We start from the raw sequence: 17,276 nt of genomic DNA on the forward strand, positions 1-17,276 counted from the left end.
ACATTCAAAGAATTTCAAATTTAATTATACTGAATGAATTATGATGTCAGATTTAAGTAACAGCAAATTTTAACATTTTCTGTCATCAGTAATTTTAGACCTGTTGAGTGACGTACATTCAAACTTTATCAATGCATAGATATTATAAAGGTGAATTGATTAACATAAAATCTTTTACCAAAATGACAGTTGTTTGTTCGTCCTTTTTTCTGAGTTTTGGTTAATGGGTTTTGCTGCAACATGGCTAAGAACCTGTTTTTTTCCATCCCGGAGATTAAGTCAAACTAGGTTTAATTCAAAAATTTTTTTACTATAAACAGAATCGCATCTTTCGACCAGGGAGCATGTTGTATATACAAGAAAAGGTGGCTTTATATTTGCTTTACTATTTCAAATGTTTCCTAATAAATGTTAAATTTTTAGGTATGACTTTAGTTTAGTGGTTATCACTCTGGTACTTTGTACCATAGCCACGGGTTAACCCATGCCATGTAAGGGAAATTGGGGAGATGGCGTGTGGGCCATTAGATGTGGCAGGGAGTTGTCTGGCAGAGCACTGACCCTAATTGGGTTTGCGTAGCTCAAAGAGAGCATTAAATACTCCAGGACTCCTAATCAAAGCCATGGCCTCTCCTGGAAGTAATAGACAGGGTATATCCCCCAATATTTGTGAGGCTAGCCATGTAAAATATACACATCTATCTAATACACCTTTCCAGATTTGTGGCGCTGTAGATTAGTGGTTATAGCTTTCGTACTCTGTGCGGGAGACCGGGGTTCGATTCCTCTTGACGGCGATTCAACATGGGCGAGTGAATGTTACCATAGCCCCGGGTTAACCCAAGCCATGTGAGGGAAATTGGGGAGATGGCACACTGTGTGGGCCGTTGGATGTTGCCGGGAGTTGTCTAGTAGAGCGTGGGCCCTACTAATTGGGTCTGCGTAGCTCAAAATGAGCATTAAATACTCTAGGACTCTCCATCTAAGCCATGGCCCCTCCTGGAAATAATAGACAGGGTATATCCCTCGATATTTGTGAGGCTAGCCATGTAAAATATGCACATCTATCTATCTATCAGAATTTCATAAATTATAATAATTATGACGTCATCTAAAATTTTATAATAGTTCTGTGCTCTTCTAACCAAGGATATTCAGATATAATATTAAATTATCATGACAAATATTACTTTTTTAGAGCAATATAATAGTCTGGTTGGATTTTATTTAGATTTGAAAAAATTAATTATTTTGAAAGCGAGGCTATTCTTGGAAAGCTCGGGTATATGAAGAAGGGTTTGACCGTAACTTTCAGCTTGGAATTGGGGCACTTAAGGCAATTAACAAACAGAAATAGTTACGAAATTAGTGTTGTATTCTCTGCACGACCTTTTTCGTTTTGTGCGTATGTTTATATGACCCTCACTCACGTAACCAAGATGGCAATGTAAACACACAAAGTTAAGTGTTCTTATACATTCATACTTGTCTCTTTCTTTGCAATCCCACCCTGAATACAATATTACAATTAGGTAATTTGTTCTACCTTCTGCTGAGGAACTTAGGGATAAGAATCATTTTTGGTATCGACCTCTTCAATTGAGTTTGGCATAATTAGGAAATTCGGGAAAGGTCTATTCAAACTCTTAAAAAAAAGTTGATAGGTTTTGAATTGCTTTATGTGCTCCTTCTTTTTTGTCTGAAAAGATGCACACACATGTACAGAACGTTATAAAAGCCTTTGCAAACTCGTTTATTCTAGCTAGCTAGCGATATTTTTGTTGCTATATTTTTTGCACAATTTCATCAATCTCTTCACAGTAAATTAATGTTCATCGCGCTAAATTTTTAGCTATCTCGCGCATTTGTGGATAACATTGTAAAACTGTGCCTTAAATACGAGTGCTTTTGGGGTGAACATAATCTTAAATATGGGACAAAAAAAGAACATTAAAAGTAGTTCAGATTGATCATATAACAGTAGCCATGTTTGTTTCGTATTTTTCCGCCAGATTTCGAGTTGCATTGTGGTATTGACGTAAAAGCTTACGCAATCACAATGTTTTGGGACGTTTCTTTCGTCAGGACATTTTCTGGATGAGAAAATATCTTGGATGGTTCTTTTTTAATGTTATCTTGAATACGATTTATTTGGTATCGATTTTGTAAACAGATATAAATATGATTATCAATTTTTTTTTAAATAAGAATTAAGTCTTAGAGAACAGCGCAGCGCGCACACATGACCTGCATAAAGAAACGCTACTGTCCAGCTGTCCAGTTTAGACTTTGTACCTCAATAAATTAGTTAACGGTTACCGTTAAAACTTAAAGTACATCTGTCTTTTTAAAAATCTCGAAATACGAGAAACACGTAACTTGGACTTGTCGACAGTAAGTGTTTACAGTTTTTTTGTTTACAAATACAGGTACAGCTATAGCCTTCAGATTACGTAAAACAAGTTATTAGGCTAAAGACAGTTTTTTATATTACGACGAAAAAACTTTTAAATATGCTGTTAAGTACAAATTAAACGTCTAATACAACTACAATCATGGCTAAAACCTTTGGAATTTTCTGTTATATCTACCTTTCCCCTATGTACACAGTTGAGATAAGCAGCTGGTCTTGTTTCCACATCAACTTAGTAGCTGGGGGAAAGGGGGGCTAGCTCTAGATTATGTCAATATTGTGTAGAATTTCATAAGGTTTTAGCCATGAAGCTAACAAGCGAATCCCAGCATAACTATGCTATGTTATATTTTGAATGCTAATTACGGCTTTTATTCCCTGGTCGCATCAAGTTTTGTATTTTAATGGAAGGAGTAACTTAGCTTTGTTGATGAAACTATGACTGAATTCCAGTGTGACGTTATTTGTTTAATTTTTAGTGGTATAGCATTTGCGTAGCTGGAAAAGACCTTAGGATTTGGTAAAGAAGGGTCTTACCTGTAGATTTCTAATGTGGAAACATATTTTAAGGTTTTAAACTATCAAGTGTATTAGATTGAAACCTTCTGTTTTATTTGAATACATTAAAGTCCTAATAATGTCTTTGTGTGATGAAATAGACTGATAATAAGTTTACTCCACCTATCACCTTTATTTTATTTCCTGCCTTGCAGATGTCAGAGCTAAAAAAGCTTACTGCTAAAAATGTAAACAAAGAAATTCATAGGATAAAAATCTGTATCGATACAGGTGCGTGGTCTTGTGGTTATGGAGTTCTCTTTGCAATCACAAGGTCTGAGGTTTGGTCCACAGCGTGGGCACGTTAGCAAGTGCCTTCACCACAGCTATGGGTCAACCTATGGCATGTGAGGAAAATTGATTAGGTATACTTAGTTTATACATTACGAACACAAGACCCACATTGATAACAGTGTTTCCAACACTGAAGTGGCTATATGTATAAATATTTGGAATAATAATAGTAATAATAAAAATAATGATGACCCTTTAATAAATTTGAAGAGTGAGCCAACGATAACCTTTCTACGACATATACAATGCACCAGCATAAGCAAAAAGTTAACAGGCCATTGAGTCAAATTTAGTAGTCAACATAGCCGAAGGGCCAGCAAGAAAACATGGTAAGTGAGTGCTGCAAAGAAGTTAGTTTCAAGGCAATGGGTCCTGTTTTATTATATTTTAGCTGAGAGAAGAACATGTAAATAGAAACATAGTGGCCTGAAGAGGAATTGCAATTGCTTCGATTACCACATTATAGTGATTGGTGACCTTAAAATAAGCGACTATTGAGTCATTTACAACTTCCATGCTCTTTTAAGTATTATTTTCTGAACTTCTGGTTTTACTTTAGAAAACATAATGGGTAAGAAGAAGGGTGATGACACAATTCCAGCTGGTGATGCAACTAAAGGAGCCAAAGTTTTCAAACAAAGATGTTCCCAGTGTCATACTGTAGAAGCTGGTGGTAAACATAAAACTGGACCCAATTTACATGGACTTATTGGACGTAAAACTGGTCAAATGTCTGGATTTAGTTATACTGAAGCCAATAAGGCAAAAGGAATCACCTGGGCACGCGAAACTTTGTGGGTGTATTTAGAGAATCCTGCGAAATACATACCTGGCACTAAAATGGTGTTTGCAGGCATAAAAAAGAAAGCGGAGCGAGCAGGTGATTTGATTTCACATTCTCACATTTATCCTGCACATTTGTGTCATAAAACGTTTAGCCTGAATATTTTTAAAACTTTAGTGTTTCCAAAAATTGTTAAAGCCTGGTCCTATTTTATACCCCTAAAATGCTTTCAGAAAAAACCTATGAATGTACGTTTTCAATAACAGTTAAAAATACCATAATATTAGCCTTTGTTTCTCAAAATTGCATTTCTTAAAAAAAATGCATTTTATGGGATTTTCCAAACTGGAGTTTTGAACTTAAATGAATGAATTAGACATATATTTCCGTTTACTAGGAGATAAATACATTATTGATTAGAATAATAAAATCGACGTAATTTATATTATGTTTTTACCTTTACTGAATATTCATAAGGTCGTCTGTAACTAATTTTTTGTGGTAGATCGAATTATTATTTTTCCTTCTTTTTTAGATCTGATCGCGTACCTAGAGGAAACTACTACAAAATAGTAGACACCAGAATGAAAAAAATGTATACTCGTTTATATGTTGTGTGAATATTATAAATGTTTTGTGAAATTTTATAGCACTTAAAATCCGTTTTTAAAAATCAGCACGAATGTCAAGTGTCTGTTTTATTGTGCTGAGTTGTTCTACTCTGTATGTTTAGCAAGCAGCATGTAACGATTGACTATTAGTTGACTGTGTGTGGTAGTGCAAAAGCGTGTGGAGATTCCACAGCAGTGACTCGTCACTTACGCAGGCATTAATACTGACAGATCTGAGGTTATAATGTGCCATTTGTCACGAAAATTGTACAAGTAATTTCCTATAAACAATAAAAAGGTCATGAAATAATCTCAGCGTATTAAACAGGCATTTTTCAATGACAACTAACATTTATGATGACCTTCCCATGTTTATATGCCATGTAGCAGTTGTCGAGAATTTTATTTAGTTTGCGGTATTTACGCTTATCCATGCTTCGAAACTACGTTAATGTCGGAAATTATTGCGAGCAAATATCCAAATTGTACTGCAAAATTAGTTTTGCTAAAAATTCTCACCAAGGCTAAATGTCAAGTATTTAATAATTGCATAGTCATCTGTTGTTCCAAAACATTTATTTTTTATTTTAACTTTCTTTGAGTTAGTTACGGGGAGAGCACAAAATAAATTCCCGCGAAGTATGTAAATTTGATTTCGCGACAGCACGTTTCGAAAATTCACACAAGTGCCTGCTACATGTGACCAGAGGTAAACTCAAACTGGTCGCAAACACTTTCGTCCGCGGTGTATTTCTTAGAAGTGTTTGCAAGAGTTTTACAACAACAGTCTAAGTGACCGCAGTGAAATTTCAAACAGTTGCGAGATTTCCATGTAAACATTGAACGTCAATACTCCTTTTTGAGATATATTCGATTAATTGATGCAATTGCGAAAAGGCTTTTTCATTACGCGATGAACTTGTTCGGTTTTCTACAAACTTATTCGATTACGCGATGAACTTGTTCGGTTTTCTATAAATTTATTCAATTATGCGATGAACTTTTTGATTATCAATAAACTCATTCGTTAATTCATATCGCCGCCGTTATCTTTCGTCAATTAAATTTTCTAGTAAAACTTTTGGAATTTAAAACTTTGTACCTGACTTTCGAAGTTAAAAAGTTCCAAATTTTATACACTTTATGCTATCGAATTGATTTATCGAATGATTTTTTATTCGATAAATCAATTCGATAGCATAAAGTGTATAAAATTTGGAACTTTTTAACTTCGAAAGTCAGGTACAAAGTTTTAAATTCCAAAAGTTTTACTGGAAAATTTAATTGACGAAAGATAACGGCGGCGATATACGAAAGGGTTTTACGTAAAACGGTTACGATTTAGGAGTTTTCATCCATCAAGTGGATTAAATACATTAGTGTTATGCAAGAAAAAAAAGGTTGGGAAGGAGAGTATACGATATAACCTATCACCTATGGCACATATAGACACTAATAACAAACTGATTCGTTGGAATAATAATAATAACTAGTCGTTAGCCCGTGGAAAATCCACGGGTTCGCCCGTCCTTTTTATACCGCATTGCGTGCTTCTCGCTACTGCGCAGCTAAGCTACCATTTTGCGTGACAGACAGACAGAAAGACGTATACGAGTATTATAATATAGATAAAATTTTCTGGGTGGGTAGATCCTAAGTTTTGGGGTCGTCAGCAAAAAATTATGAGGCCTGGGACGAGTAAATGAGTGTCATTTTGGCAATTTCCCGCTTTATGATGTATTAAAAACAATTTTTCTTTTAAAGAACGGTTTGTTTGTTACATTATGAATGTTAAGCCTTTGCTTGTCTCTGCCACTGACCTGACAACTCGGTAGCTTATGAAAAACTATTGTAAACAGAATGGTATTGGGTGTTATTAAGCGAAGATGGAACAAAATCGTCAACAAACACAAATTTAATTACTCTAAAGAGAAACTATTACAATAACATTCTTACTAAAAATTAAGAAAATAAACTTGAGGAGCACGTACTCTAAAGTCTCCAATAGTGCTCCCCCGAACCAGTAATTTTTTTTCCAACTAGAACTACAATCTCATTTCACACACTCCTACTATTGATTTTTCCAGTACAATCTTAGTTTTTTGATTACCTATCGTTAACTTTATTTTCTAACATAAAATGAAGCGATTAGGTTTAATAAACGCTTATAATCTTACTTGTTACTGTTTAAGTATATTATGTTATATTTGAACCAATCAAAATGTTGTTGATTTTAAAGATTTTAAGTGTTTCGAGTCCACCACAGCCCCTCCAACTTCATCCACTGCTAGTTATTTTTCGGAAAGTGTCCTCTTTCTACTACTGGGGACCCGAGAGTAAGCAGCTAGGAAAGAGTTTCTAAAAAAGTGTTGTCACTCTTTTCATCTTTATCTATATGGAAGATTTTTAAAAGAATGCGCACTTCATTTCAAATAGCATTCGTAAAACTTAAATCAACATTGAAAAATACAGTTGTACAAAACAAAAAAATTTAAATTTACTCATAAAATTGTAAGAATTTAAGAAACATTAACAAAAAACTTCGTTTCCCTCTGCACTATACGGAGCCAGCAAATCATTGATGAACTTTGTACCATCGGGAATATCTCCTAGCAAATCTAAATGAAAAGGGAAGAATCACACAAAAGTAATAGACATTCTCTTTTACTTTACTCCAGCAGTGGGGAATTGGGCGGGAAGTGTCAATAGTGGTTTAAAAGAAAGCATTTTTGGCGTGCTCTTTTTTCAAAATGTTCAACTTAGTTAGCAGTAAAATTATATTAAACTTATTTTGTAGTATACTTGAAAGAAATATTGTTTCTTTATGCTTCTTATCGTTTACGTGTCTTAAAAAGATTAAAGAGTGTGGTTAGCTATGAAAAGGTTAAAGTGCAATCCGGGAGGTCAATTTTGCATTAAAAAAACACAAGGTGCCCGTATATTATTTAAAAAGGTGCGCGTTTAAAACTGCTCATTTAAAGCATAAGTATAACAGAGAATATCTATTTACTTATTTATTTCTAAGGTAATACGAAAGAGAAAGAATGACTTACCAGCGACATCGCAAAATTCTGTAAACGATTCACATGAAGCCACATCTTCATCGAATGTTTTAAGAATCTAAAGAATGTGGCAGTGCTTAAGTAATATCTGATTCAACACCAAGAAAAATTATTTGGTATAAATAAGTACGGCAGCTATCGATCAACGTGATTGTCAATTGACTTGAATCTGAAAGGTTTTAAGAATTGATGTCATTTAGCTTTATTTTATTCATAAATATTTTTTTCCCGAGACGCTCAACTGAAGTTTACGTATTCGTGTAGGGGGGGGGGGGAGAAAAATTACGGAAAATATATTACAAACAACTAATGATCAGAATTTCTCATCCGCACCATCTTAAACCATATCAAAAATTGTTATTGTTATTACTAACCTTATCAGCCTCCTTGAGGATGACGTCATCATTATTACGCAAGAATGTTGACATAGCTTGTGCCCAGTCCTCCTCTCCCGCTGAAAGTTTACCCTATAACAAAATCATTAGCGGTGCACATATAATTAGTTACTGCTGTAATTTCTTTGATGACTTATAAGCCAGCTTATGCGACGCATTCGCAGTACCATATCCGGTATTTTTGTCCGATGCGGCCTTTCTTCGTCCCATTCTTTCTATCTGTGAGCAATTAGTTATCAACTTTCGACGTTTCATAGCGCCTTATATAAACTAACGCCATCAAAATTGTCGCAAGAAGGAGCAATGAGGTTAATCTTAAATTAAAAAAACAACAACAAAACAAACAATCGATTCAATTGACACAAAAAAACTTTGCACGTGTGCACTGCTTACCTTGCATAGCTGATGAAGTTGGTCGATCAAGAAAAAAAACATCAAGACAGGCTTGTACACTGAATATTCTTTAATCTCTGTGTTCACCAGCCTAAAAATAACAACATTGTGAAGGGTGTGAAGGGTGTAAGGGTAATATCGTTAATGTTAAAACAAATATAGATTAACCCTTAAACGCCAAACGACGTACATTTACGTTAGAGCTAGGCCGAAATACCGACGTGAAATCTTTTTTTCCGTAACACGTGACCAGTTAAAATATCAAAATGGTTGCCCATATGAAAGAGGATTAAATTCTCTTTCCAGCAGTGCCAAACTCGACCAATTTTGAAGTGAAAGGTGGCCAGAAAACGCGTTCAACGACGAGAGATTGTCGGCAAGAAATGAAGAAATATCTTCATGTTTCTTCGTCGTAAAATGGCTGAGCGATACGTTATGCTCAAACGAATAAATTATAAAATGAACGAAAAAAATGAACACTTACTTGTTCATAGGGACAGATGAAAGATTTCGAACGTGTGCCAATAACAACAATCTTTTCAAATACACTATCCTTGCAGACTTCCATTCGCTGAGCGGTACAATGAAAAGACTCAACACGCTTGAGAATAATGGTCCGTTGATCTAAACAAGAAAAATTATAATGCCATACTCATGATCACTTAAAAAATACGATCTAGACTGATCACTTAACTTTAAAGTAAAACAAGACATTTGCTTACATCATAACATGAAGCAATCCACGTGTTTACGTCAGCATCAAGGAAAGATTTGAAGAGTTGTTCTTCACTTAATCGTTGACGCGTCCTGCAGTAAAAGTACACTCATAAAAATATTTTATTCATGTTAAATACAAATAGTGATTTGTAAACAAAACAAAAACGTTAGCAAAAATTTTGTAAAAATATAATATCAGAAGAGGTATATATCATTTAGGCTAAATTTCTCCAAAAAATTCGTAACTTTAACAATTAGACAGAGGACAATTAGGAACAAAACTTGTTTTTTAGTTACTTAAGAATTGTCTCAATACATTTTGTGGGGGTAAGGTTCTAAATTCGGTCGATACTTCCTTTAAAAAGGTTTAGGTACTAATCTTCTATCTTTTATAATACACAATGAACATAATCTCAGTTTTTTTACAGACAAACAGGCAGACAGACAGACAGACAGACAGACAGACAGACAGACAGACAGACAGACAGACTTACGTGTTAAGCACATAAAGAGCGATATGAATCATGTAGGGTAACAGATACATGTTGCTATGCTTCCCTCCACCACCTGTTTCTTTACTGAACGAGCGTTGATGGGCAAATCGAAGTAGCATCAGGCGAATATCATGAACGGTGGAGTGGAATGTTGGTTCACGAAACCCTGTAGATTCTTGCACGTAGTTGTTGTGTCTGAAGCAAAAAGAAGGCGGTGACTAACCAATCAAAATAATGCTTTTAAAATTCCTCAAAAATCACTGTCTCCTACAACCTAACACTCATCTACTACGACGCTAATAAGAACGAGAGTGGTTAATAAATTCATGATAGGAGCTTTCTAACTAGTTGTCACTGCGTCGACCTCTTTCGTCACTTCATGATACCAGCTCAAATTCTTTATGGTAGTCAGTCATCTATACGTCTTATTCTATCTATTTCATCACACAAAAAAATTTATATTTAGGAGTAAATATTCTAATATCTTTACCTGGCTAAACAGCTTGCAAATGAAGACTCCGAAACCTAAACAGCAGTACATAAAATAATCAACGAGGGATTTTCTCAGAGAAACATTTTAGACAGAACTGACATTTGGATTTGATATCTTTACAAAAACATTTGTAAGAAAAGGTCAATCACATAAATATACACAATACCTCAGGTCCCCATAACGGTAAAAGTCCGTTGCATTTCGTGTTTCCATTCTGTAAAGCAGCACTCTCCCATTCATCACGTGATCTAGCATGTCGCACGGCTTCCAAATGACAATCGAAATGAATGACGTTGAAATGCGACACAGTTGTGTAACCCTAAAAAACAAATTACACTGTACTGCATTTGGGCGTGGTAACCACACCCAATGTAACATTACATAGGGTACCCCCTCAATATTTACTTTCACATTCCTGACATTTTTTGACAAAAAATTTTTATATTTATACAGAGATTTTAATAAAGTTGCTAATTTCACTAAAAAACGTTAAATTGGCACAAGTACATTATAATAAATTAATTCTAATTGTTTAAGAGCAGACGCGAAATTTAATCCTTGTTAATATTTTGATAAATATTTCAGATATAGTTCCGAAGATTTAAGCCGACATACCAAACAAGACTTTTCTAAAAACCCTGCTATAATCTTTAAAACATGGACATCAAAAATTTTAATTTACTGTACTAACAAATATAATGTTTTGATCATAATATTACTTAGCTTGGTTAACTAAGCTATTTTTGAGGATATCAAAATCAGTTTCTCTCAAACGAAAGCTTAGACGCAAGTAAATGTCAGAGCAAAACCGTAAAATTCAAATCCACCTAATAAGCAAACCTCAAATTACAGTCAACCAATGAGCACAAAGTCGGCGTGGTCACACGTACCCTCTTAAATAATACACAAATTAATTATATTTGTTCGGGTGGGTGAGGCGATAATGGCCTCAGCCACCCGAAAACAAAATCTTTTCCCGATATTGACCACGAGAACAAAGAAAAAAAGAATTAATCAATCACAAAGTGCTGTAAGCAATCTAAGTGCAGAAAAATCGTTTGGGAATCAGCGTAATTTTTTCCACCTTAGCTATTCCGATTTCCTGGTATTAATAAAAATTATGCTGGATCTCCTGGCTAATTGTTACTCAGAGTGCTGAGACAAAGTTGACATAATTTATGAGGTACAGGTTGTTATAAAAAAATCTTACTTGTGTTCTCTTTGGTTTATTTTCAAATTGATCTAGGACACAGCGTGATGTGTATGTGTAAATTCCCAACACTTTGTTTGGATAAAATTTGTAGCCTTCTCTACATATGGAACACACCATACGTTGTTCCTTCTCCTCAAGTAAATCCTCCATTTCTTTTGTTGCCGACGTTAGTTTGGCTTTGATAAATCCGCTGCTGTTCACCTAGGTGAAAAAAATAGTTTGGGTAATCAAGTCATTCAGATATGAATAGCGAAAATAAAAACATTATTGCACAAACTTTTGGAAAAATATAATTTTCAGCCAATACATGGGTTAAATTTCGTCAGATCAATCAATAAATTAAATGCCAAATAGATTCCGCTTCGCTCCGCAAAAATAAAAAAGGCTTTATGGGAGAAACGTTTTGAATATTCAAGACAAAAATGCATTGCATACTTACTTCCATGCCCAAAGATTCTAACTGCTTCTGTCTCATAGCCATGGCTAGCATTTTTTTCTCGTTTCTTGTCTGACGACGCACTTCAGCAACCTACACATCAAATTGTAATCATCATCAACAAACCTTCGTTTAAATGCTGCTTCGTTAAAAGAAAGAGAACACCAAAATCGCTGTTAAGATTAAAACAAAGGGGTATGGAAAGAAACTATAGCCGTGAGAAACAAACCGTTAGTTTACACGTTTGTTGTAAGAAATTCGTTCATAAGAAACCGAGCACTAAGAGCTCAAAAAATTATGAAACTTTTAGAAGAAACAGGTGAAATATATTTTGTTTTCTGGTGTTCTTCACCAACCACGAAGATTTAATTACAAACTTTCTTCTTTGTGAAAGGATATACTTAATATGTAACAAAATTAGTGAGTTAACGATACAATGATGTTTACATAAATTATTCCTTTATTCTTAGTAAACCTGTTCTCTTGGTAATAAAAATCATGAAACCTAGACTACTAGACATTTGCTTGATAAATCATCGTGTGAACTGCTTTCACTGCGGCAAAGGACCATATAAACACGTGACTTAAAATTTTCTTTATCCACAAGACAGTTCCACACAAAATCCACAAGCTGATTTCCTTGTCTGCGTATTAAAGTACAGGATAAAATAAATAAATAAATTCACATACCTTTTTCTTTCCTGCAGGAAAAACACGTAAAGCTTCCATGAGATTTTCTGCTAGTGAGCCAACCATTTCTTCTGAAGAAACTTGCTCGAGATGATGTAACAGCCCAACATTTTCATCAGTCACCAAAATAGCCTGAATATATAAGTACGTTTACCTCACATTGTACGACTATGGCACCAGATGGGGGAGAGAAATACAACTACCATGATACGATACTGAATTGAAGTACGCTGAACACAAACTTTATAACACAAACCTAGTGATACCAGTAGATTTTACTTTACACTATATCTCTGAAGTTGGAAATGCATTAACATTTCTTTATTCAGAAATAAAACATCAGGGATCAGAAATTTGCACCTTACTAATTTTTACCAATTACCTAGAATAAGCTTTTCTATTGGTACTACTATTAATGAGGGGCATACAAGGGGATCCCGGTAAATAAAAGCACTTACATTGGTTAACATGCTTTGAACAACTTAGTTACCAGTCTTCATTAATTTTATTATAAAATATTTTGCATTACCTGTGTTCCTGGATGTGCATTGATGAGACCAGTAAGTACACGAAGTATGTAAGGTAACGAAGGTTTGGCGACAAAATCTTTCCACTTTGCACTGTCCAGTATGCCAGACGCTCTAAATAAAGCGAGTAGGAGATGATTCACCATCGCTGTACAATTTAGTACGGTCTATATATTTTTACCAAAAACCCTATGAATGGTTTGGGTCAACCCCTCTCCATAACATACCAACAGCAAATATTCAAACATACCTGAACGACTTAGGAGGTGCCAGTGAATGCAAATATTGCAAAGCTTTTGAAACCATGCCTTTGGTGAGTATTAAATCTTTCAACTTTGAACCGCTTGCACTGTCCTATAACAAGTAAAAATAATAATGAACAGCTAAAAAAAAACTTAAGGATGTCTCTTTTTCCTAACATCCTTGAGCGTTGTGATTCTTATAAATTTTAGAATTTTTCCTTAGTTTTCGTCACGTAAGTACAAAAAAAAATATACTAGAAAAAGAAACAAACATGTAATGTAACTTATATATGAAGCAACATGAACGTCATGCCATGTAACATGGATGATGTAAGTGAATTATTTAGGAAATTTCTTTAGGTGAAAACAATCCAGCAAGGCTTTTTACACAATTGTCATCAAAAATATTTTGGTAAACTAACTTACTGAAATTCCGCTAGCAATCATTGAAAAGCAATCCAAATGTAAAATGGCGTCCGGAGACTTTTCACGATCAAAACTATAGTATAAAGAGTCAAATCCATATTTTCGAAGACTGAATGAAGATGTGTTAAGAGTAATGAGTTCGAACTTACCTTTCGAAATCAAAAAATGGCATAAAATGATCAATCAACATATGCATGGTGTTTTCACTTCCAAATGTCAAGAATGGGGTCAGTCGCATCATCGCTTGTAACACATTCGGATTGGAGCGCTAAACACGAAGATGAAAACATCGTAAAACGACATCAACAACAAACGATACGCAAATCTTGTTACAGAAAAAAAAAATTCAAAATGCTTTCAAAATATCGTCTAAAAGTTTACAAAAAATTATCGCAACACATAACACCACGTGCGACAGGATAACACATAATAGCGTGACGCACATGCGATAAGTAAGTTCACACTTACAACGTATGGACTGGAAATGTGGTTTAGTAAAAGTTCAAGCTGTGATTCTTCCCCAGGTAGCACAACAACCTGAAAATCAAATAAAACAACATAGTCGCGTATAGATCATTTTCAATGTAAACTTAATATCTTGATAAACTACACCATAAATGCATCACAATGCTATCCAATAAATAAATGTCGTGGTTAGGTCCTCCACAACCGTTTAGACGATTATTAGTCCGACAACGCATTTTCGTATGGTTTTTATACATTAAGTACAATCACAAATATTACCTGCTTAATCTCAGCTTCAGTTGTTGCTTCATGTAATATTATCTCCATAATTTTCAGCACGCGTTCAGCAATCATCGCACCACCACTGGTAGAACCATGGTCACGTTCAAGTCGTAATGCAAGGTTCAAAGTAGCTAACATAATCTTCATCGCGTTCACTGATGGCTGATTTAAGTATTGACGATTTACTTTCACTTTCACGCAGTACTCGAGAAGTTTGAGAATAACAGACATAAGTTGCTGTGCACGAGATAAATCTCGGATGAAGGATAAACTACGCAAATATAGAAAAAAATTTCTCATTTAGGCGGAATTTTTTTTTTATTTCTGTCAATTTAAAATATTCAACAGGTAATAAAAAACTTCTGACATGGAGCGTTGAACGTACCGTTTGAGCACAACTTCCAAACCACCAATTTCTACCATAATGCCAGCTGTTTGGTACTCATGTTCTTCATCAACATCTTCTTCTACAAGAGACAATTTTCAAGATAAGCTATTCAATAAACACATCAACAACAGACAACAAAAATGACAATGTTGTTGGCAATGATTCAAAATAACGTTTAGAGAAAACCACAAAGAACTAAACGCAACAAAGAACGACAATGAAATTAGTCACAACAAAAACAACAGCGACAACGACAATAAAAATGAGGACAACGACAATAGCGACAATGACAATGACAGCGCAAACAACAACAACAACAACAACAACAACAACAAATATGTACCTTTATCAGAGTTCAAGCTTTCAATCATATCTTCAGTAGCATCACCTAACAGTCCTCTCATTCGATATATGACTTTCATCGGTTCTTTGCTATCGTTTTTACCACTGCACCATATTTTGCGATACACTTGATCGACTGGTAAATCGAGACTAATAATTTTGTTATTCACTAACAATTCCATGCCAGTATCGTCTTCTAGAAGAGCTACCAGTTCACACTCTATAAACATAAACAAATGTTAAGCAACTCGAAGCTGTTGTAACACTTTTATGGGCGCTTCTATGTTCACTAGAGTTTCTATGTTTAGTAAAACATCGTGTTTAGAAATCCGACCATATGGGGGAATAATAAACATATTTCGTTTTAAAGTAATTGCGCCATTCCTTTTCTTGCATTGTAAAAAGAAAGGTAAGACAAACATTCCACAACAAACTACCTGTACAAATCTTGTTCTTCAGATCTCTCATCAACGGGCCCAAACCGCTTTCTTTTGAGCTGTAAGGATTGCCTTGCATTCTTCCTTGCAAAAAGTCTTCTTGTTGAGGATCTTTTTCAAGTGATAAAAAGAACTCGCTTGTTTCTTCTTCTTCCTATCACAAAAAATAAAAATGTTTATTAGACAGAAATTATTAGGCTAAAGAATGTGGAAATTTGTATCCTTTGACATATATTTATTTAATTTGGTACTTTACGTAATTTGTCATAATCGAGAAAACAATTCTGAAAAATTATTTGTCCCAACAAAAAATGTATTTTATTTTCCTAAAATTCATCCCGCTTTATATCAGAAAAACAACCCAAAGCACTTGCAGAAATCTTCAATGAACAAAGCAAGTGAAAATGTTTTACATTCGCTTAAAGAACTCTTACACGCAACTATCCTACCTTGTGAATAGCATTGCATAGTTGTTCAAATATAAACACAGGCGTTCTGATGTCGTTGACAGGACATCTAAACAAAGAAAAATAACAAGTGAAGAAACTATAACGAGTTGAAAACTGTTGAAAATTGAAAAGTTTTATATTGAAGAAGAACTACTTTGTTCATCACTAACATACTGCCAAGCAGTGAGCGGGATTCTGGGGACCGCGGATCGAATCCCGCTCACTGCTTGGCAGTATGTTAGTGATGAACAAAGTAGTTCTTCTTCAATATGACTTACACGCATTATACTCGCCCGTCATGATCAGAGGTCTGATCGGGGTGAAACATTCTCTGTTGAGAATGAAATACGGATGTGCTATGATAAATATTTACCTATATGAAAATGTTTTACTTACTTTTTTAACGTGTCCACACATGTCTTCATAAACGCAGATTCTTCCGTTCCTAACACGAGAGATATATTAGATAAGTTAATTCACTTGCTAAACAAAAAAATCCTACTATCTGCGTGGCCGCACTTACCTGATGTCAATTGACGTAGTAAAGCTAGAAGAATTTCTTGAGTTTCATCCACCAGTTTAGTTCGTTGAACAACCAGTCTATTACAAAAACATTTTAACATATGTTAAACTTTTTTACAATATCTACCACAGCTATTTTACTTAGAATGTCTTGAGAATGCTAACAATTCAATCCACTTGCGTGCACTCTAACTTTCAGAAATAATCTGGGTAAGTTTCCAGGATGTCATGTTACTTCAATAAAATACGAAAGAAAAATAAAGTGCAATATTTAATACAACATAAATTCATTTCTTACTTTCTCAATGCAAGATAACATTGCAACACTTCCGCGATAAATCTTCCACGATACAAAACTTTTACTTCTTCATCCTCCAAAAATGATTTCAACAACTCTAAAAAAACGAAACAAACAAAACAGTTTAGAATATCTTTTTTATTTAGGCCATTGGAACAATAGTCTGAGGAATCATGTACAAGAAATAACGAAGATGAGTAACACTTACCAGCAAAAGCATTTAGGGCGTATCCCTGTGCCAAATCAAAATTTATTGTTGAACTCTCTAGTGAAGATAGATAGTCCACCTCCTGTTAAAAATTAAATAAATAACATTCCATTTATCAACGTGTTTTGTTACTGAAC

General features: G+C 34.6%; 2 protein-coding genes across 3 annotated transcripts in view; one reads left to right on the forward strand and one right to left on the reverse strand.

The window, feature by feature from the left end:
- Nucleotides 1-2,237: 2,237 nt before the first annotated feature.
- On the forward strand, nucleotides 2,238-4,738 carry LOC130613284 (cytochrome c-like). The gene is made up of 3 exons (XM_057434633.1): nucleotides 2,238-2,394; nucleotides 3,825-4,145; nucleotides 4,585-4,738. Exons 2-3 carry the CDS (start codon nucleotides 3,833-3,835, stop codon nucleotides 4,620-4,622), a joined length of 351 nt encoding a protein of 116 aa, XP_057290616.1. The 5' UTR covers nucleotides 2,238-2,394; nucleotides 3,825-3,832; the 3' UTR covers nucleotides 4,623-4,738.
- A 1,822-nt stretch (nucleotides 4,739-6,560) lies between these two features.
- The window catches only part of LOC130612725 (E3 ubiquitin-protein ligase UBR4-like), a 67,686-nt gene continuing 56,970 nt past the window's right edge, over nucleotides 6,561-17,276 (reverse strand). For both annotated transcript variants that reach the window (XM_057434073.1, XM_057434074.1), the window contains 26 exons: nucleotides 17,140-17,221; nucleotides 16,932-17,028; nucleotides 16,635-16,711; nucleotides 16,508-16,556; nucleotides 16,112-16,178; nucleotides 15,663-15,816; nucleotides 15,227-15,445; nucleotides 14,881-14,962; nucleotides 14,493-14,766; nucleotides 14,217-14,285; nucleotides 13,898-14,016; nucleotides 13,749-13,821; nucleotides 13,331-13,434; nucleotides 13,083-13,194; nucleotides 12,554-12,685; nucleotides 11,867-11,956; nucleotides 11,425-11,628; nucleotides 10,381-10,533; nucleotides 10,212-10,246; nucleotides 9,722-9,916; nucleotides 9,233-9,317; nucleotides 8,995-9,134; nucleotides 8,511-8,601; nucleotides 8,097-8,189; nucleotides 7,714-7,780; nucleotides 6,561-7,278 (listed from right to left, as the gene is read on the reverse strand). In XM_057434073.1, coding sequence (XP_057290056.1) covers nucleotides 7,190-7,278; nucleotides 7,714-7,780; nucleotides 8,097-8,189; nucleotides 8,511-8,601; nucleotides 8,995-9,134; nucleotides 9,233-9,317; nucleotides 9,722-9,916; nucleotides 10,212-10,246; nucleotides 10,381-10,533; nucleotides 11,425-11,628; nucleotides 11,867-11,956; nucleotides 12,554-12,685; nucleotides 13,083-13,194; nucleotides 13,331-13,434; nucleotides 13,749-13,821; nucleotides 13,898-14,016; nucleotides 14,217-14,285; nucleotides 14,493-14,766; nucleotides 14,881-14,962; nucleotides 15,227-15,445; nucleotides 15,663-15,816; nucleotides 16,112-16,178; nucleotides 16,508-16,556; nucleotides 16,635-16,711; nucleotides 16,932-17,028; nucleotides 17,140-17,221 — 2,952 coding nt within the window. In that variant the 3' untranslated portion in view covers nucleotides 6,561-7,189. The remainder of the gene's footprint in view (nucleotides 7,279-7,713; nucleotides 7,781-8,096; nucleotides 8,190-8,510; nucleotides 8,602-8,994; nucleotides 9,135-9,232; nucleotides 9,318-9,721; nucleotides 9,917-10,211; nucleotides 10,247-10,380; nucleotides 10,534-11,424; nucleotides 11,629-11,866; nucleotides 11,957-12,553; nucleotides 12,686-13,082; nucleotides 13,195-13,330; nucleotides 13,435-13,748; nucleotides 13,822-13,897; nucleotides 14,017-14,216; nucleotides 14,286-14,492; nucleotides 14,767-14,880; nucleotides 14,963-15,226; nucleotides 15,446-15,662; nucleotides 15,817-16,111; nucleotides 16,179-16,507; nucleotides 16,557-16,634; nucleotides 16,712-16,931; nucleotides 17,029-17,139; nucleotides 17,222-17,276) is intronic.

This window comes from Hydractinia symbiolongicarpus, chromosome 10 (assembly GCF_029227915.1).
Source record: "Hydractinia symbiolongicarpus strain clone_291-10 chromosome 10, HSymV2.1, whole genome shotgun sequence".
In the NCBI taxonomy this organism is placed as follows: Eukaryota; Metazoa; Cnidaria; class Hydrozoa; order Anthoathecata; family Hydractiniidae; genus Hydractinia; species Hydractinia symbiolongicarpus.

Excerpts from the sequence above, each read along its gene's own strand:
- LOC130613284 (XM_057434633.1), top strand. The coding sequence starts at position 3,833 with ATGGGTAAGAAGAAGGGTGATGACACAATTCCAGCTGGTGATGCAACT. Across the intron at positions 4,146-4,584 it reads AAAGAAAGCGGAGCGAGCAG|ATCTGATCGCGTACCTAGAG; the intron begins GTGATTTGATTT and ends CTTCTTTTTTAG.